Source organism: Cygnus atratus, chromosome 4 (genome assembly GCF_013377495.2).
Source record: "Cygnus atratus isolate AKBS03 ecotype Queensland, Australia chromosome 4, CAtr_DNAZoo_HiC_assembly, whole genome shotgun sequence".
Classification (NCBI taxonomy): domain Eukaryota; kingdom Metazoa; phylum Chordata; class Aves; order Anseriformes; family Anatidae; genus Cygnus; species Cygnus atratus.
In genome coordinates this window covers 65,598,241-65,617,811 of record NC_066365.1, presented here as the reverse complement: position 1 = coordinate 65,617,811, position 19,571 = coordinate 65,598,241, and the positions used below count along the sequence as shown (strand labels likewise).

General features: G+C 48.2%; 3 protein-coding genes across 3 annotated transcripts; 2 read left to right on the top strand and 1 right to left on the bottom strand.

Annotated features, from left to right (window-relative positions):
* Positions 1-1,755: 1,755 nt before the first annotated feature.
* On the top strand, positions 1,756-6,889 carry GRPEL1 (GrpE like 1, mitochondrial). Its single transcript, XM_035547197.2, has 4 exons — positions 1,756-1,917; positions 2,341-2,503; positions 4,085-4,166; positions 6,480-6,889. The coding sequence occupies exons 1-4, from the start codon at positions 1,853-1,855 to the stop codon at positions 6,824-6,826; spliced, it is 657 nt and encodes a 218-aa protein (XP_035403090.1). The 5' UTR covers positions 1,756-1,852; the 3' UTR covers positions 6,827-6,889.
* Positions 6,890-7,535: 646 nt separating this feature from the next.
* TADA2B (transcriptional adaptor 2B) lies at positions 7,536-15,259 on the bottom strand. The gene is given in 3 exon segments (XM_035547196.2): positions 7,536-13,082; positions 13,084-13,878; positions 14,964-15,259. Coding segments are annotated over 3 exon segments (1,263 nt in total). The 5' UTR covers positions 15,234-15,259; the 3' UTR covers positions 7,536-12,884.
* A 323-nt stretch (positions 15,260-15,582) lies between these two features.
* On the top strand, positions 15,583-17,860 carry CCDC96 (coiled-coil domain containing 96). Its single transcript, XM_035547149.2, has 3 exons — positions 15,583-15,870; positions 15,964-16,434; positions 16,695-17,860. The coding sequence occupies exons 1-3, from the start codon at positions 15,583-15,585 to the stop codon at positions 17,238-17,240; spliced, it is 1,305 nt and encodes a 434-aa protein (XP_035403042.1). The 3' UTR covers positions 17,241-17,860.
* Positions 17,861-19,571: the final 1,711 nt, after the last annotated feature.

Sequence of the window (19,571 nt, the reverse complement as noted above, 5' to 3'; positions counted from 1 at the left end):
TGTAAGGAACCAGTAATCTTTCCAGGAAACATTTTAGAAACTTCAGACCTAAAGACCCACTTACCTTTTCTGTCTCATTTCTTCACATCTTTCTGTGGGTAACCTCCTTTATGGTTATTCCCATTTTTCAACTTGTTCTCTCAGATCTACTCCACAGCATCATCAGCGTCTTTAACGGATTTCCTCAACTACATCTTAATTATGAGGATGAAGCTTGGGATTTGTGTCTTGACAGACAGCAGGAGGCAGACACCAACAGCACTTAAGGTTGGACCAGCACTAATGGTTGGACCAGATGATCTTGGAGGTCTTTTCCAACCTTAATGATTCTATGATGATTCTATGATTCTAAAGCCACACTAGCCCACGGCATACATGCTCTTCCTCTGCTTTGTCGTGTAAAGGCAAGCTGTGGGACTGCATCATTATCACATCTCAAAACAATGACTACCAGACTGCAAAACTATTTGCTTAATTCTGCTCTTGGAGATGTTGCCTGTTGTCACCCAAGACTGTTAATGGTGTGCTTCTGGCTCTTCCAAATTGTCCCTCAGCAGCAGAAACGCACCTCAAGGTAACTGTAAGCGACAAGTCTCTTTGGAATATAACAATTGTCATGATAAAAGGCCACTGGCCCCGTTAAATCATTTATCCTCCTTTCTGCAGAGGCTATGAAGTGGCACATCATAGATGAGCAAACTGTCCCAAATGAAAGCTGTGATGAAAACTTAGTGCAGTCTGTCAAAGTTTGATTTAACTTAGCAAGGTCCTAGCTTTTGCAGGATTCTCATGTGGCAAACTAGAAATTTCTTCTGCAGCTTCTTTTTAGTAACACTTTAATCATACACTTGAATGTATCATTTACTGAACTTGCATTATCGTATCTGCATCTTCTTTATCCTTCAGACTTATTTTGGAAAGTGCAGAAATGCCTGCAGAAATCAGGTGAACAGCTGGTGTTCAGGCACCTGTGAGTAATCTAGCTCTCACTTTGGGACCATGCAATACATGTGTGTGGCTTTCGTTCTCTTGAAAATGATGATCACAAAACAACTGACAGGAGTGATGAGGTTAAGAGGTCATTCAGGTATCACCAAGCTGGATTTCTGTGGCCTCCAGTTACACAGGACACCAGTAAAAACGAGTTGCACAAGCAGGCTGCTGTGTTTGAAAGTGTTACCAGCGTTATCCTTTTCAACAAAAAATTCAAGATTTTAGATTGTGATTGTTGTCCAAACAGTGTGTTACAAACCAGCCACAGTGGACATGTATACACACGTATGATGACAAGCTCCACGTGGAAGTTTGAAAACAAACCACAGACGATTCCAACACGGAAAAAGGGCCTCTCCCACAGCCTAGCGTCCCAAGGAGGTATTACTAGTAACGAGGGCGCTCAGCAGTTACAAAAACTGAGCTTCAGCTCCCCACTGTCAGTCACAGCTGCAGATTCAGGTGTACAGACTGCACCACCTACGGCTACCCAACCTCCTCGTTTTTAGGCTGACCAGCTCTGACAGGAGACCCCATCCTGACCTCGGCCAGCGCCAGGCCAGCTGTCTCTCCTGTCACTTACAGCCCCGCAGCGGGGTGAGGACAGCCCTGCCCGCCCACCGCAGAGCCGCCCCCTTCCCGTCCCCCTCCGCCTCCCTCCCACACAAAATGGCCGCCACCGCCCCCACCTCCCCCCCACAGACTGCCCGGAAGAGCTACAAGTCCCACCCCCTGCCCTCTCTCCCTCCCTTCCTTCCTTATGGCCTGACGCCCTCATCCTCCTCGCGGATTGGCCGCCGGCCGCGTCCCTCACGGCCCGTCTGCTCGCTGATTGGCGGCGGCCGGGCAAGCAGGAGCTATGGCGGCGGTGGCGGCCCGGGGCGCGCTGCGCTCGCGCTCCCCGCTGCTGGGCTGGGCGCTGAGGTGAGGGAGCGCCGCCGGGGCCGGGCCCGGGCCGCGATCGTGTCCGCGCCAGGATGGCAGGGCCGGGCCGGGTTAAACGGGGCTGGGAAGCGTCAGCGAGCCGTGAGCCAGCGCCCCGGGGCCGGCCTGGGCTCAGTGTCGCGTGTGGGATGCGGTGGGGAGGGGAAACCGTGCCCCGGGGGCGGCCTGCTGCGGCTAAACGGTGAGCTGGGCTCGGTTCGGCATTGGAACGGGCCGAAAACTAACGCCACAGACTGAGAATCGTCGTGTTAGTTCGTGCTGTAACGTGAGGGTCCTGTAAGTGTTGATTTGTGAGGCGAAACGTCCCGTTTATGAGGTGAAGCGCTCACTATGTCCAGAAAGTGCTAATCTCTTACAAAGCAGGCACCCGTTTAACGTTATTTTCATCTTTCTTTGCCTTAGGACATCTCCGCGACTGCTCTGTGTGGCGACACAACAGAAAAACCCCGGGCAGAACGTGGACGAGGACCAGAGCCACAATGAGCAGAAGGCTGAAGCCAGCCCCGCTGAAAAGATGTTAACTGAGGAAAAGGCCAAGCTGGAGGAGCAGCTGAAGGAAGTCACCGTGAGTGTCCTGTGGTGGTCGGTTTGCATACCTCCCGAACTGCACGCCTAACTGTCTTGATGACAGCTTCTCAGTGCGCGGTCTGCACACAGTAACGTGACTGCGGTGTAGCCGATGTAATGAAGCTGTAACTCAGAGAGTTCTTTAAACGTAAGCTTAGATACATTGCGAGACCTGAGATGCAGCCCTTCCTGGTCCAAAATGACTCTGGGCAGTTTCATTCTGATTTCTGAATGTAATTGGACCTCCTTCAGCCTGGAAATTTGTTACTTGGTTTCACTGATTTCATTACACTGAGATTTTTGCTCAGTGAAGAAATAATTTTTGGAAGTTCATTTAACGGTTAGAATGCTTTTGAGGTGTGTATTTTTGTAGATTTCTGAAAACAGCTGCTGACTCTTCCAAAGGTTAGAGTTAATGATTCTTAGCTTTTGTATAATACTGTACTTATTACATGCTTTCAAAGTGAGAGTTTCAACCCACCTCTTTTGGAGATGTCTTTAAACACAAGACTAGCACGTCGTGTTCCCTATCTGGCCTAAAGCATCTTGCATTCCATCTTGTGCATGACTTAGCAGAGAGTGAAGAATGCCCTGAGAGGTGGCACATGTGGATTAAATAAAGGCATTGTTTTTCTGGATGAGTGCTTTACGTAAAGCGTCTTTCTAGAGCATGTGGGACTCAGGGAGGTAGCCCAGAACATTCTGTGGAAGCAGTGCCTATACATCTTAAGTGGACTGAGATTCCTTTCTGCTGCCCTTACCAAAACACTGAAGGACAAAACAGAGATGTCCTTTAATGCTTCTATTGACAGCATTTGCTATTGGGTACCTAAGAGGTCTCTTCAGTCAATTCAGTCAACTTACTGACTATTTTTAATCTGTTTTGTAATTTTTCACTTGCACATGAAAGTTTAGCTTCCTGAGCGTGAAAGCCCAACGCAGAGTTTTGGCTTAGATCGTGGAGCACTCAACCTCAAATGCCAAAGCTTATAGAATTTAGTTCTTAGTACATTTACTGCATGGACATCTTGCTAGCAACACACCTAAGCTTAACCTGATAAACAGAGGCAGGCTTTGTAGTTTGTAAGGTTTGAAAAACTTGGAGGACACTCTGTGGTACGTATGTAGAGGGAAGAGATGGTTTGAAAGTAATGGTTGGGTTGAATCTTGTTTGCCACAGTGTCAGAATACCTTATGGCTTATGAAGGCTTTCTGTGAACACCTACCAGAAAAAACAGAAGTCTTCAATTCAGAAAGTTTCATGTATTAACACTTCATAGCGTTAAAAATTTTTCCAGCTAAGCTGTTAACAAATACTGAGCCTGGAAGTCTGTCGTACTTTCTCTCCCTCACTTCTGTCTGCACTGACACAAAGCAAACATTTGCCTTTGTAAGAAGGATGCTGTGATAATTGCCATGTTGTCTTCAGATTGCTTTTTAGACAGGATTTGGGCAATGTAACTGTTCTTTTTTTTTTTTTTTTTTAAATGTTTTATACTGAATTTTCAGTTTTGAATTATCGTCAACTACTCAACCGCTTGGAGTGAAATCTCTTCTGTAACTTGTTTTTCTTCTTCAGGACAAGTACAAGCGTGCCTTGGCAGATGCAGAAAATGTGAGGCAAAGAAGCCAGAAACTAGTAGAAGAGGCGAAGTTATATGGTCAGTGGAGGCTCTTCTTGACTATAAGACACAGGAATAACAAGATAAAGTGCAAAGCCTGAAAAATTGAGCTGACTGTCCAGCAGTTTTGACAAGTTGTACTTTCCAGTTATTCTGGATACTGGCTTTAAAAAAGATGTACTTGAGGGAAAGAGGTTTAAATGGTTCCTTGCTTTGTATCAGAATTGTAATCATCTTACTCTAGACAATGGCGAGACTGAGCAAGCTGTAGCCAACAATTTGAAATTTTCTTTAAATTTGACGTGATTCCTACGTGCATTGCATTTTAGATTTTTCCTTAGTAAGGTTTGCAGCGTGAAGTTTGCCTTTTTCACGTGCTTGGTCTCAAAATAGTGCAAAAAAACAACCAAGAGCATGGAATACTAGCTTTATCTTTTTCGCTGCTTTGTTGTTATCGTTGTTTTTGTTTGTTTGTTTTACCTTTTACATTTGAATAACATCCCTGTTCTGTTGAAGGCCATAGCTTTCAAATAGAGGTAGTACACTGCTAGGAATGTACACTCACTGGTTTTGAGGCATGCTAGAAGTGCGCCTTTCTTCAAGAGTCGCTGACGTCTGATAGAGCTTTTTGACATTCCAAAACAATTTCTGTTTTACAGAGTTGTGTGAAAACTCTGTAGCAGAGGAGTGCTATATCATTTAAGTTTTTGACTGTCACTCCAACTTGAAAAATTAGTTACCCTCTTTTGCCACACTACACACAACTGTATAGTCTTATTCTGAATGCAGAAGTTCTAATCTCTGCATACAGGATTTTCAGTTAATGTGCATGTTAAAAAAAAATCACTCAGTTGCATGGTGTTGTACAATTTTTATGGATGTTTGAATGCTTCATCCTGAAATTCTTTTTCAGTAAGCACCGTTTCACTAGTGTGCTGTGTATTGCAGAAGGGCCTTGAGTCATATCTGAGTCCAGAGATGCTATCATAGAAATAAATATTCAAATGCAACTTCTCATGAAAAGTAAATTAAAGATAATCTGCATGATTATAAGTCTCCTCATTCGTACAGGATTGCTCTTTCTGTTAGGGAAGAGAAACTCTGTTTGAGACTTGCGTAAATCCACAGAGGTGCAGTCACAGATATCTAGAGAGAGAATTCAAACAAACAAAAAAACAACAAGAAACTTCTTGAAGAGTCTGGCTGTTAGGTTTGATCCAGATCACTGGACAACTTGTTAATACGTGCTTTAGACACTTAAGCCCTCACCATAGTTTTAGGCTAAATTTAAAGTTTTGATTCATGTGTTAATATTTTTGGAACTAACTGGATGCTTTTCGTTACAGCTCTCTAAAGAGCTCAAGGCTCCAAAGAGTTGTGCGGTTGTTAAAGTGACTTTTTCCTGAGAACTAGTTGATCCCTGTAGATCTCGCAAGGTGCTTCTGTAGTTCATTCTGTTTAAACCAGACTTGTCCTCTGGTAATGCTGCTATTCCTTCTTGGTAAGGGGCGGGGGGGAAGTAAGAATTAAAAAGGCTGAGTGTGATGAAGAGAAGAAACGATGAAGGCTACCAAAATGCAGTGTACTTTGTCATTGCCTCACCTCTATGTAGAAATGTTATTCAACTAAGTTGTTTTGAGCTTTCATGGTTGCTTGAGACGGTTTACCTGAAGTGAGATTAGTCTGGATTCTTCTAGAGTGAGCCAGAGATCAGCTTCAGGACACGGGCTGCTGGGAGTTTAGGAATTACTCACTACTTGTGAAGATCAGCTTCTGACTCACTGTAAAAGTGGTTTGTAGTGAGAGGGAAGAGATGTGAGTTCCTTCATTCAAGGAAGAAGCCTGTTCATCTCTTCAGAGCCCTCATCAGTCTGACTACAAGCTTTTTCTTCTGCAAATATTCTTAGCGCATCAGCTTAAAGGGGAGGAGTAGGGCAACACAATGCTTTGGACTTAGGTGAATCCCCCAATGGAAGAGGCAAAAGATACATTCCTTAACATGAGGAAATGACATGAAGCCATCTGAAGGTTTTGGTAACTTCTATTAATGTTAATTAACAGTTAACTGTTAATTCGCCAGCTTCAGCTCTTCTAAGTATTAGTTGAGATACTTTTTTACATATAGCTAGAGGTGGGGTTTTATGGTGTCTGTAATAATTCTGTATCGAGCAAAACCAGGAAGGATTTTTTAATCCCGAATGTTTACTGTGTTACACCTTCTCAGTAACCTAAAAGATTACAGGTTAATGCTGTGGTGTTTGGTTTGTGTTTACCTGTTTTTGTTGTTGGTTTTTTAATGCTTGCTTCCCTCACCAGACTAATCCTGTTCCTGCCCCTTCTATTTCTTTTTAGGGATTCAGAGCTTCTGTAAGGACTTACTAGAAGTTGCAGACATTTTGGAGAAAGCAACAGAAAGCGTTCCAAAGGAAGAAATTAAGGATGAAAATCCTCACCTGAAGAGCTTGTATGAGGGTCTTGTCATGACAGAAGTACAGATTCAGAAAGTGTTCAAAAAACACGGCCTGCTCAGACTGAATCCTGTCGGAGCCAAGTTCGATCCCTACGAACACGAAGCGTTGTTCCACGCTCCCATGGAGGGGAAGGAGCCGGGCACTATCGCATTAGTATCCAAGATCGGCTATAAGCTGCACGGGCGTACGCTGCGGCCTGCCTTGGTGGGTGTTGTGAAAGACGCTTAGCTGCTTAATCAGAGAATCTAAAATGCCATACAATTATTAAACAGCTGGATGGTTTTTCTCTTACATCATGCTTTCCTTATTCCCCTGTCCCACAGGAGGTTTCAATGAATCCGTTGAGGTCTCCCAGTCAAAATGAAGCAAACAATGAATTTCTGTTGCTTAGTGGCCTTCAACAGTGGTGTTCTTTAAGCTCTCTTCTTTGAGTAACACTTACTACAACCATGGCTACTGACGGTGCATTACATTGAAAGGAAGTAAACACTCACAAGAACTTTGCAATCTCACGTTTATCACGGCGTAGACTGAAAGTCCACACAGTGGTTCAAACAGTTCCTTTTGTTTTTTAGAACCTAACGTTGCAGAAGCGGGTGAGGTAGTCCAGATGACCAGTTCTCTGCGAGTATCCATCAGCTTTTGCATGCTGATGTATATGTTTGTTTTTTTTATAGTATGCCTATTCAGAAATAGTCTCTCAACATCTGAAACTGAAACCTTTGTGACTTCTGACCTGTAAATAAAAGGCAGTGGAGAGCAGACGTTCTTTGTAACTGTTCAGCCCTGTTAGTTCCCCAGTAAAGTTGACTCACGAAAACCATCTAATACTTGTATGGCATTGACGAACCAATAGAACTTATCCTATCTCTGGATTTTTAATTTAATATTGTATAAATTGGTTTAAACAATTTTGATAGTCTTGTAACTTCCAAGCTCTACAATCAGTTTGTTATGCAAACTGTAGGTAAAACCCTGCTGAAAGTCAGAATACCTAAAGAAGTGAGTAGCTGAGAGTTTGGTATCTACTATATTTTAGAATTACATAAATAATTGCATGTAAGTGGCTCAAACAAAAACGTGAACTGTTTCATCTCCATTTCTTTTATTTATTCATCTTGGGTCTTAGGCTGCAAGGGAGCTTTGTCCACATGCAGCTCTTGTCATGTTTAGCTCCACCTGCTGCTCCTGGTTGTGCAGAATCAGGCTAAAATACGGTACGGTGATTAACAGAATGCTTTGTTCTGCATTGGTCTGGTCACCTGGATAGGAGTGGATGGGACTTGGCAAATTACACAGCTCACAAAGTGTCTGTCCTCTTACATCCTCAAAGCCCACGTGTTTAACACACAAGACAGAAACATCAAAGTTACGCATCTTATTTAGGACCTGGTAAACTAACAGGAGCTACTTCTGAATTTTTCACCCTTGCTTCTGGTTGTCTTGGGTTAAGGAGCTTCTTACCTTAAGGCTCAAGTATTTTTTTTATCTTTGAAAATTCAAATGCAGCACTGCTAACAGTTCACTAAACATTAGAGCTACTCATAGTGAGAAGTGATTATTTAAGATTTTTACCAATGCTGGTTTGCCTCGTGAGAACCGGACAGGTACCTAGGAACAGCCAAAGTGCATAGAGCTGTTTTGGGGTTACTCATGCTTTGAGATTCATTGAAGTCTTCCTCAACTCTAACAAAATCAGTGCTTTGACTGGATAGGGGAGGGAGAATAATTTTTGGTGACTGTGTGAAGACAACTTGACAGTTAATTTCTTAAACTAATCAAGTACAGAGATGAAAAGGCAAAGATTGAGCATAAAACTACAGAAAAAAAGGGATTCCATATAGCTGAGGTGAATTTGGTTGTAACTTCCTCCCATCTGAGTTAGCTCATGCTGTGCCTGTATCAAGTAGGATGAAGAAAGTTTGTTGTTGTTGCACTTTCAGTTGGATCCTTTGTTCAGCTGTGACATGCCCTTAAGGGACCAGTGTCAACTTATGTACCTTTTTAAAAGCAAAGGAAAAAAAAAACCCTACTCTTTATCTAAACTAAATTTAACTTCATTAGTGTAGAAGATTTTTCCAGCAGGACAGCTAAGGCAGAGGGCCAGGTTCTTCCACAGCAGATCAAGATTTTGTCAGTGAGCTCCAGCTCCTCACAGTGTCTTTTTTGACTACATTACTTCATTCAAGGTACGGTTAAACACAGCTTACCGTTAAACGCTCAGCACAAGACTCAAACTCGTATCTTTAACAGCAGCTGAGTTGATTTGTTTCTTTCCCTCAGCCTGCACCTTCAGAGAGGCTGTCAGTCAGTACAGAGAGCCTTTAGGAAGAGCTCAAACCACCGCCGTACAGCAGAGTGTACAGGTCAGAGGCACTGAAGAAACCAAAGCCCAGGTGGTTCTGAAGCTTAAGCATAAGAGAGAGCAGTTGACAAAGCTGCCAGTGCTGCTGCCTCTGGCTTAACTGATTGGTCAAGATCATTTCTCCGCCCACCACCACTTAGCCAAAAAGCATCTCTATTTACTACTGGCAAGATTTTAGCGATTTTCATCGCTCTAATACAAGCTACGTTGCCATGAAATCAATAATGGAAGGGAACTTTTAATACAAGTTTATTTACCAATATACAATGCAAAAACCTAGTAAAACACTGAGTGCGCACAACATCAGTTAGATTTTACATGATTCCAGCACAGGCATTTGTGTGCCTGGCACAGCGACGCCAGTACACCACTCGAATGAGTGCAACATTCCCTTTAAGGAAGCAGCTGATGAACTTAAAGCGCTCACCAGGTGCCTTCCTTCACAGTATTTTAATTCATCATCGCTTAAGAGCAACCGGGGCACATGCAAAAAACATTTTGCAAGAAAGAATAGGAAACCAAAAGGCTAAGGAAGTCAGTTACAGTCGCAAAGAAATTTGATGCAGCCACCACACAAGAGAGTCATGGCAGCATGCTTAGGTTGTGTGATCAACGAGGCCATTTGTGGTCAAAGACCTGTGCAAACCCACTTGTGGTGTTCTTAATGCTTGCTGGGACCGGGCAGGAGGTCTGCATCCAGAGCACCGCCCTACAAGCCCTTTGGGCTGGGTCGCACACAGAGACCAGAGGTTACTGCTCCTTCGTTACATAGTGAGCAGGCAGTACTGTAAAGCATCACCGGACTGATGGAATTAAGTGAACAGCATCAAAATGGATTATTGCTGCCTCGACCAGTAGCAGAAGATCAGTATTTTGAACAGCTGATGGACTGTCACTTCTTCATAGGCTTACATCAATGCTGTTAGGACAGATACTATCATTAGGAATATTTTTAGTCAAGAGGTAAGCATATCAAACACCTTTTCATTAGCAACACGAAGCCTGGAGTATTTGTACACTACAGGAGACGCTTCCTGATAAACACCAGATACAAGCTGAAGAGCGTTTGCCATGGTTGTTCTCAGCCCCTTCACCACACAAGAGAAGCAGCAGAACTCGAGTAAATTGCTGGATTAAGATAACTGCATCTCAACTGAAGAAAACAAAACAGCAGCTCATAACAAAGGAATGCTTAGGCTAAATCGGTTCCACGTGAAAATATGGAACAGCAGCATCCTCTAGTGCAAGTCACTTTTAAAATTAAAAGCACAGCTGACACTCAGACATTGCTTCTAGGGAAGCCCTTTCCAAGGGAGCAGCATTTGCTAAAGCAAACATTTACCACCTTGAATTTGCTTGCAAGTATAAAATAAATATTGATATCCATATTTCATACATTAAAAATACTTTATTTTACATTCATTTTGATGTTCAATAAGTTACGTCTAGCACCAAAGAAACATTTTGGAGGGGCTGAGGAATTAAGCAAAGTGTAAGCACAGAATTAATTTCTACAGCATTTAAATGACTCATTGGTGCCTAGGTTTTTTGTTTTTTACGTTATTGTTCAGATGGGCATTAGGCTATTGCTTCAGTTAGACTTAGGTGTGCCGAAGCACTATAGAAATATAAAAATTATATTTGAGGAAAAAAAAAAAAATCAGAAGACCCACAATTATTTTAATCTCCCAGCTACACACAGAGCTGAGGCTCCCGACCACCACCAGTGTGTTACGGCAGCTAGGAAACGGGGTACGGGAAGAACCACGTTGCATAACCACAATCCTCGAAAGAAAGGGTGAGCTTCCCTTCCACGGGAGTAGGCCAGAGGAAATCTCGGTTTATACCTTCTGAACTTGGCTTGTGCGCTCTATGTACGCGCGTGTCGGGTGGAAGGGGTTGGTGTTGGTGAAGCCGCTCGGCACGCTCAGGCAGCTACAGGCTGCCACGGGTCTGCCTCAGGGACCCCACGGCACGCCGCTCGCAGGCGAGCCAGACAACGCGTTACGGCAGAGGGGCCATAGCCCTTCCCTTTTCCAAGGGACAGACTATCACAAGCTCAAAAGAAAAAGGCACTAGAGTTTGGTTTCGTTTGTCTCCTTAGAAATGCTGGCTTTGTATCTGTACCCTCTTTAGTCTGAACTGCCTGCTACCACTGCTTCGACAATACTGGCTCTGCTAACTGAAGACTGGTCAGGGTGCCTCTGCCAAGGTGCAGAATTAATACTGGTTCTAAGGTTTCACAGTACCCTCACTGACTGCAGCCCGGAGTATCCACACAAGATTACATTTCCAGCGCGTGCATTTGTTCTGAACCCTGTCAAGGTCCATGTTTTGGCACATCCGCACTCCAGAAGAGCTGCCCAGCTGGCCTCTCCGTCACCGCTTCCTGCTCTGGACAGCATCAACTTTTTTTTTTTTTTTTTTTTAATTATTCATTTGGGTAACCGCCAGCACAGGACCTTAAGAACGAAGCAAGGCTAAGAATCCTTTCCTAGTCGTCCTTCAACGTCGCTCCCTTAATCGGCACGTATTGCTAAAATACTGGTGCGGCTCAGGCGGTGCCGCCACGTGCTGTGCCACGCCGCAAGCTCGCGCCTGCTGCGGGCACCCGGCTCGCTCTGCAGCCCTCTGACAGCTCACAGCGCCCTGCCGAGCGCGCCGTTACCGCTGCAGCGCGCTGAAGTCACCCCTCTGCCAGCCGCACATCAACAGTTTTAACTTCAGCACGTTCAGCCCCGCGCATTTCACAGTATGTGCACTGAGAAGCCTGGAATGGCTTGAGTTACACTTCTGTGCTTCAGGAGCACAGCAGCTGTGCATTTTGATCTCATTTACTTCTTGTTTTTGTCTTTAAAAACCAATCTTGGGGGGCACTATGAGCTTGAGAAGGTAGCTCCTGACCAAGTCCAGGAGGCAGCTACGTGTCCTCAGACCATCTGTGCTCAGAAACCCCAGGCACCAAAGGAGGAGGCTCCTCCAGCAAGAGCTAACAGCGATTTTTGCTGCCTGAGGCTCCCAAAAGCTGCGAGCCAGCTACCTGCGCGCTCTCCTGCACCGCCTTTCTGGCCAGAACCCGCCACTTCGCAGCGGCGCTGACCCCAGAGCAGAGCACCACCACAACTGCCTCGCGCTCCTGCAGCTTTGCTCCTTAACACTGAAACCTTCCGTGGGGCGTTTCAGCAACAGTTCAAGCCAAATCTACATCCAGAGCAGCTGGGTGCAAAGGCAGCTCTCCCAGAACCCTTCCCACAGCGCAAGCACCTGAAGGCACCTCACCTACCACCTTCCTTCCTTCCCGGCCCCCATCACGGCTCATCCCTGCCCTACTCTCTGCAGGACCTCTCGCCCCCGTCCCACCACCCCGGCTGTAGTTACTAAGGAGAACGCTCTGAAAGCTTAGCAACGGTCACAGAAATCCCTGCTCACTCTGCCTGAGAGCCCAGGACTTCTGTAAGCTCCGCTTTGCTGCCAGCATTATGCCAAAAACAACAACGGGGGAGAAGACAGCTTAATTTGCTGGAAACCATCTCCCACCTTCAAAAATAAAAAAAAGCAAGGATTACACTGACACTCGTTTGTCCAACAGTAAGGAGTAAAGCATCTACCCTGGGACCATCGGACTTGAGTAAGTTCACATGGAAGAGATCTGTCCTAGCAACGTACCCAAAGCAAAGTACTCTAGCGAGTAATGACATCTAACAGAGAAGTGTCACAAGTAAGCATTTGTCATGATCCAAAGCAAAAGTCTATTTGAACGATGGACCATGATATTGTGGGTTTTTGTTTTGTTTTTGCCTGTTTGTTTTTTGCCTGTTTTGAATGAGAAAGTTTCTGTATCTTTGGGGAGGGCAGGAAAAAATAACGGAGTCCTTGAGGCTGCAAGGGGCCTCTGATGCGATTTCTCAGATCAGAAGAGTTTCAGGAAGCATCTCGGGATATCCAACCGCTTTCTGTTAGAAAGTTTAAAATCCTTTTCTTCAGTACCTTATCTAAGTAACTGGGAAGGCGACTCTTTGAAGGGATTCCTTGTCTTTTTTGAAGATGGTCTTTAATGATTATAGTTTTCACAGTCACGTAACGCGCAGGACTCAAGTTTAGAGAGCTGCAGAGCACTTTTTTCCCTGTCCGATAAGAGTTCAAAGCCAGGCAGGTTTTCAATGGCAGCAAATTCACCTTCTTTACCGTCTTCCTTCCCCCTCTTGGAACTGGCTATGTTTTTGTTCTCCTTCCTCTTTTCCCGTTTGTGTCTGGCTGCCTCGTACTCTGCCGACTCCTCCATTTTGGTGATTCCATTGCGGCGATACCGCTGCAGTTCCCGAATCTTTGCTCGAAGTATTCTCTCCTTGTGCATGTTCTCAAAGAAGTCCTCAAACTCCTTACAGGACATGAACTGGTACAGGGGCCTCAGTTTCAGCCTCAACTCCTTCTCTTCTTTTGTGATCTTTCGCTTGGGAGTTTTCTCCTTGTCCTTTTTATCCTTCCCCAGAAAGGCAGGCACCAAGTTATAGTCTCGTGCAATGTTCTTCCGCCGCTGCCTCTCCTTGAGTTTTCTTACGTACATGTCTACGTGGGCTCTTTTTAGCTCTATTTCCACGTCGTCGTCGTCATAGTTCACCGAAAGGCCGCTGATCAGAGTCTCAGCATCTTGATCGTATTCGATCTCGTAGTCGTCCCGGAGCGGCATGTAGCCCAGCTGCTGCTGCTCGGCTACCGATATATCCAACGGCGGGAGCGGCGTGGTCAAGCTCGGAGAAAGCGGGCCGCCGCTCGGACACGTATGATCCGTCACCCGGTTGGGGATCGTGTCGGGGATGCAGGCCTTCCCGAGGTTGCCGTGGATGTACATGCTCACGTAGTGTTCCATCACCTCCTGCGGCGTCCGGGAGGCTCCCACGTGAGCAGCCATGTCCTCCTGAAGGGAAAACAAGGAGGAGCAGTGACATGATTCCTGTTACACCCCAGGTATAACATGCACTCCTTCTTCCCCGTCCCTCAAAAACCAACTCACGATACCCTGACTGCTGTGGCAATCCTGAAACTAGACGTGCTGCCACGCGTTTAGGTCCAGGTGAGTATTTTAGGTCGAGGTAAGCATTTACAAGTGCACAAGGGCATGTAAGCTACGACACAAGTATCAGGAATGTGTGAAGCCACAAAGAACATCAGCCTGGGAAGCTGCCTCAGGTCTGCCCCTAGTTAGGGGAACACTGCCCAGACGCTGGATCCACGTGGTGACTGCTGAGCATCCACTGCTGTCTTGAAAAGTCGGCTCGCTGTCACCGTGAAGTCCTGCAGGTTCCCAGTGAGCACTGAGATCACTGCCTCGTTGGGGGTTGTTCATTTGTAGCGTAACCAAAGTACTTTTAAAGCAATATAGAAATAAGAAATATAGCATTTATGTCTCTTCTCTAATTATTTTGTAATTAAATGAACTAGTTATAAGCCTTGAGAGTTTGAAAAAGAACCGCAGAATCATAGAATTATGGAATCAGGAAGGTTGGAACAGACCTCTAAGATCATCTGGCCCAACCATCCCCCTACCACCACTGTCACCCACTAGAGCACGTCCCCAAGCACCACGTCCAACCTCTCCTTGAACACCCCCAGGGACGGGGACTCCACCGCCTCCCCGGGCAACCCGTCCCAACGCCTGCCTGCCCTTTCTGAGAGGAAAGGCCTCCTCATTTCCAACCCGAACCTCCCCCGGCGCAACCCGAGGCCGGTCCCTCTAGTCCTACCGCTGGGTACCTGCGAGAAGAGGCCGACCCGCAGCCCCCCGCACCCTCCTCTCAGGCAGCTGCAGAGCGCAACGGGGCCTCCCCCGGCCTCCCCTCGCCCAGGCCGAACGCCCCCAGCCGCCCCCCCCCCCCAGGACTGGTTGCCCCAGCTCCGCAGCCCGCCTGGGGGCAGCCCCGCGGCGCTGAGGGCGCTGACCCGGGAGCCCGGCGGGGCCGGGCGCTGACGGGCCGGGCCGGGTCGGGTCGGGCCGGCCCTTACCCAGTTGCCGAAGCCGAACTGCTCGATGGCGTCCAGCAGCAGCTGCTCCTCGCGGCTGCTCCAGCCGCCCTCCGCCTCGGCGCCCCACAGCGTGAAGCGGCCGCCGTCCACCAGCTGGTAGCCGTGCCATCGGCGGTGCGGGCCGATCTCGGCGCCGGCCGCGAAGCACTCGGGGCACAGCTCGATGTCGGCGCACTCGGTGCAGCGGAAGCGCAGGGAGCTCACCTCGGCCAGGCAGTACACGCAGTACTTCTTGCCCAGCTCCGCCATCTTACCCCCTGCTCCTCCTCCTCCCCCCCCCCCTCCTCCTCCTCCTCTTCCCCCCGCCCAGCCGCGCGCGCGCCTCGCCCCGCCCCCTCCTCCCCGCCGCAGCCAATCGCGGAGGGGCTCCCCCGCCGGCTGGGGCGCGGCGCTCCCGGCGCGGCGAGGAGAGGCGGTGGCGGCGATTGGCCGAGGGGAAGCCGTCCGCCCGCGCGGCGGCCAATTGGAGAGGGGGCCCCGAGCGACCCCGGCGCTGAGTGGTTGGTAGGGGAGGGGGGCGGGGCTTCGGGGGCAGGGGGAGAAGGGAGGGGCCGGGCGGCGTCGCCAGGGCAACGGGGGAAGCCGGGCAGCGGCCGCCATGGCGGCGGGGCCGGAGGGGCCGGGACCCGAGGAGCCGCCGGGGCCCGGCGGGGCAGCACCGGAGGGGCCGGGACCCGAAGAGCGGGGACCCGGGGGGCCAGAAGCGGAGGAGCCGCCGGGGTCGGAGGAACCGGGACCGGGGGACCCAGGACCCAAGGAGCCGCCGGGGCCGGAGCTGAAGGAGCCGGGACCCGAGGGGCCAGAAGCGGAGGAGCGGCCGGGGCCAGTCCCGGAGCCCGCCCCCGAGCAGCCCGAGGTGCCGGAGGCCGCCCCCGGGGACCCCGAGGTGCCGGCGGAGCCCTCGGGTCCCCCTGCACGGGCAGAGCCGCCGGCCCCCGAAGCCAGCGGGGCCCCGCCGCGGCCCTTGGAGGAGGAGGAGGAGGAGGAGGAGGAGGAAGGCGGCGGCCCGGCGGCGGAGCAGCGGGAGCGGGCGGCGCTGCTGGCCGAGCACCGCGGGCTGGCGAGCGAGCGGGAGCGGCTGCGGCCGGCGGGCGCCGTCCTGCAGCTGCGGCTGGGCGAGCGGCTGCGGCTGCGGCGGGGCGAGCGGGCGGCGGCGGCAGGAGGCGGGCGGCGGGCGGCGGCCTACGGCGAGCGGCTGCGGGAGCTGCGGGAGCTGCGGGAGCTGCGGGAGCGGGCGGAGGCCGCCTGCGGGCAGCGGGTGAGGGCCCGCAGCGGGAGGTGCCGGGAGAGCGAGGCCCGGGCCGAGGAGCAGTGGGCGGCCTTCCGGCACAGCAAGAGGGCCCTGGCCCTCCGAGCCCTCGGCAGGAGGCTGGGCGGCCGGGCGGCGGCCGTGAAGGCGGTGGACGGCGTGCTGGCCAAGGAGCAGGCCAAGGAGAGAGCGGTGAGGGAGGTGAGGCGCGTTTGGGTACCTCTGGGCTGCTAAAGTTTCCGAAAAGGACGGGGTCGTCCTCTTCTTGCACCCAGGGAAGTATCCCCTTCCAGGGGCAACACGCGTGAAGTTCTATCCCCCAGTGTTAAAGCACAGCAGAATCATAAAACCTTGCCGCGAAGCTTTCCTCTTGTCACTACCGGCTTTAACCCCAAGCGCTTCTTCCCCCACAAGGCAGGGATTAACCAAGTCGAATCACTCATTTATTTCTGCCCCTCCAGGTCCGCGTGGAAAACATCAAGATGAAGCTTGAAATCCAAAGCCTTGAAGCGGTCTTGAAAGCCCAAGGAGAGCTGTTAAAAGGCCAGAGTTCTGTGGACTTTGAGTACCTGAAGAAAGAGAATCAGAAGCTCGGCCAAAAGTTTGATGACCTCTGTGGTGAAATTCTGAAGCTCAAAAAGAAGGTATCGACTGCAGTGCACATTCTCAGCCACTACAGGGAGAAACTGCAGTTTGTGGAAGCTGAGAACCAAGTCAGAGAAGCCGAACTGATGGACATTGACATCCTCTTGTCACAGAAGAGAGACTTCCTCACCAGAAAGAAACAGGCCAGGGACAGGCTGCGGGCAAGCACCCTGAAATTGCAGCAGAAACGTGGGCTGGTTGGAAATGAGGTACTGCTTCAGGACTTTGAGGAGAAGGTGGACACTCTGGAGTTGTTACGTCAGCAGCTGGAAACACTGAAATGTCACCACGCTGGCCTGATCCTTACACGTAGGGAAGTTCAGAAAAAAGTCAGGGAAGCCAATTCATTTTTACCTTTTTAGGCAAAGAAAGCACGGAAAAGATATACACCAAGGAGTTATCTGTAATTCTCATTTTTAACATGCTTCTTTTTGGTAAATCCTAGGGAACATATTACATGCATACTCCTGAAAAAGACCTTTCTAAACGACATCAATACTTGGCATTAAGTGATTATAGTACTCATTTTTGAATGAAACCATATACCTATTTACTTTTTTTTAAAAAAGAAAACCAGTCGAAAGCCTACACTTCCAGAAAATCACCTCTGTGCTCAGTCCTGTAAGGCCATGGCGATATTGTTTAAGCAGAGCACTCACCGTACTCTGATTCAAATCTTGCTTCTACCACCCGTTTTGGTTCTTATAATTCAGTATCAACTTCATCCATACAATAAACCTACCCGCCTTCTAGGCAGGTCCTGGATTAAAAATAATTAATCTTACGGGTTACTTTTCATAGATGTGGCCGAGAACTGAAGAGAGAAAGAAGCATACTGTGAAAGCCTAGCATGACTCGCATACAGCCAATGCGCTGCGGAAGCACCAAATCCCTCACCCATTCTGTAAACATAATTGGCTGCAAAGTTTGTCTTGGTGGTGTACAAGAAGAAAGGTTTACTACTTTAAAAATATACATCAATCTTATTCAGAACTAGAGTTCTGGTGTGGTTTTTTTTGTTTGTTTATTTGGTCTTTCAGCTTTTACAGCCTAGGGGATACTCAGCCTTGTGTGCGACGTGTCACGGTGCGTCACAGCGTGTCATGGTGTGGGACAAGATACGGAGCAGCATAAACCCATCACCATTTTAGCCCCCTCTGCACTGTTCAGCTCTAGTGTCAGAATTCCAGATGACTGAAGTGAAAGGGGGGGGGAGAAATTTTCACACATATATGACGATACAGCTCACACAGCTTTAGTTCCAGGAAACAGCTTCCGCTTTCAAAATAGCGTATTCCTGAAATTCCCGCACGACTCAAAACAGCAACTACAAGACTTATCTACATCCTGCAGCTCTTGCTGCTGCGAGGGTAGCATCGTTTTTCACTAAGGCAGGGGATGATGTCGAGAATACAGAAACAGCTCGGGCCAGTAAAATGTCAGAGTGGGGAAGGAGTACGTTCTCATTCCTGAAAGACCTGCAACCAACCAGCTGATGGGCAGCCCAATTATTGTGTGATTCTTGAACCTAGTTAATTGCTGATGTCCATCCATTTCTGCTTTGCTTAGACAGACTAGATCTTTTTAGTCAGAATTAGGTATGGAAGGCCCAGACATAAGTCTTCAAAGGCTGTGAATTTTGCAGCAGAGCAGCTACATCCCAGTGGGAAAGAGTAGGAGTGGAGTCTTTTGGTCTCCCACCACAGGCTGGAATTACACCCTGTGGGACCAGCATTGCTAAGCTGTACTTGAGCTGTTGGTCCCAGTCCCAAAGTTGCATACGTGTTTACACACAGCACACAGGGCACTGAATACACTTGCAAGGGGGTAAAAGTAGATAAGCACGTAAAGACATTCCTAGCAACGCCTTATTCCTCTCTCTTTTAAATGAACTAGGTTTTCTGAACTTTCTAGTTATTTAAAGGCCGGAACGTAATTGAAGTGGTTATTCCACTATTGAGAGCTTACCTTTTTTGTTCTTTTTTGTCATAGTGAAATGGCAGTCTTCAAAGAGATCAGTGGTTTCTTACTTTGTGCAGTCATGCCGAGCAATCTGGTTATATTCTTCTAAGGTCCTGACAGTTTTGCAGAACCATTCCATAAACAGACTGAAACAGCGATGCTCTTGTTGTAGAAAGAACTCAAGCGCTCCCTAACTTCAGTAGCTCGCAACCTCTGTTTATGAAGACAGATTATACGCAACTAGTAACTTTCCACAAGATGCCAGTATATCTATCTCTTGCTGGATAGTAAAAGGATTCAAGTGAAACTGCCAGCCACTTATCAAGAAAAAAAGGCATTACAAATCGTGGCCCTTCACCGTAACCTCCTGTTTGGTAATGGGGCTTTTCTCCTGCTGAGAACAGTGGTTATGGCCCAAGTTGAGCAGGCTCTTAATGTTCTATGAAACTGTTTCCATAAATACTAGTGGATGATTAGCAGTCATGTCTCTAAGAGAAGTAGCTCTTATCTTATTACTTACAAATTCCTGCCAGGGAAATTCTTAAAGACTTCTTGCTGCTTTTGGCTTAAGAGATGGAAACCTTCTCTTAACTTCTTAGAGATCATTAAGCAACAAACGTACACAGGTAAAGGGAGTGAGGAGCAGGGAAAGTACATCTCGGGTGCTTTTCATTGCTGCACATTTGAGATCTGGAAAAGACAGGAATTTATGGTGCAAGTGAAGTTGACAG

Bases quoted from the DNA above. Each gene is read 5' to 3' on its own strand.
- CCDC96 (XM_035547149.2), top strand. From the start codon at position 15,583: ATGGCGGCGGGGCCGGAGGGGCCGGGACCCGAGGAGCCGCCGGGGCCC. The intron at 15,871-15,963 runs GTGCCGGCGGAG...GAGGAGGAGGAG, and splicing joins CCGCCCCCGGGGACCCCGAG to GAGGAGGAGGAGGAGGAAGG. The intron at 16,435-16,694 runs GTGAGGCGCGTT...CTGCCCCTCCAG, and splicing joins AGGAGAGAGCGGTGAGGGAG to GTCCGCGTGGAAAACATCAA.
- GRPEL1 (XM_035547197.2), top strand. From the start codon at position 1,853: ATGGCGGCGGTGGCGGCCCGGGGCGCGCTGCGCTCGCGCTCCCCGCTG. The intron at 2,504-4,084 runs GTGAGTGTCCTG...TTTCTTCTTCAG, and splicing joins AGCAGCTGAAGGAAGTCACC to GACAAGTACAAGCGTGCCTT. The intron at 4,167-6,479 runs GTCAGTGGAGGC...ATTTCTTTTTAG, and splicing joins AGAAGAGGCGAAGTTATATG to GGATTCAGAGCTTCTGTAAG.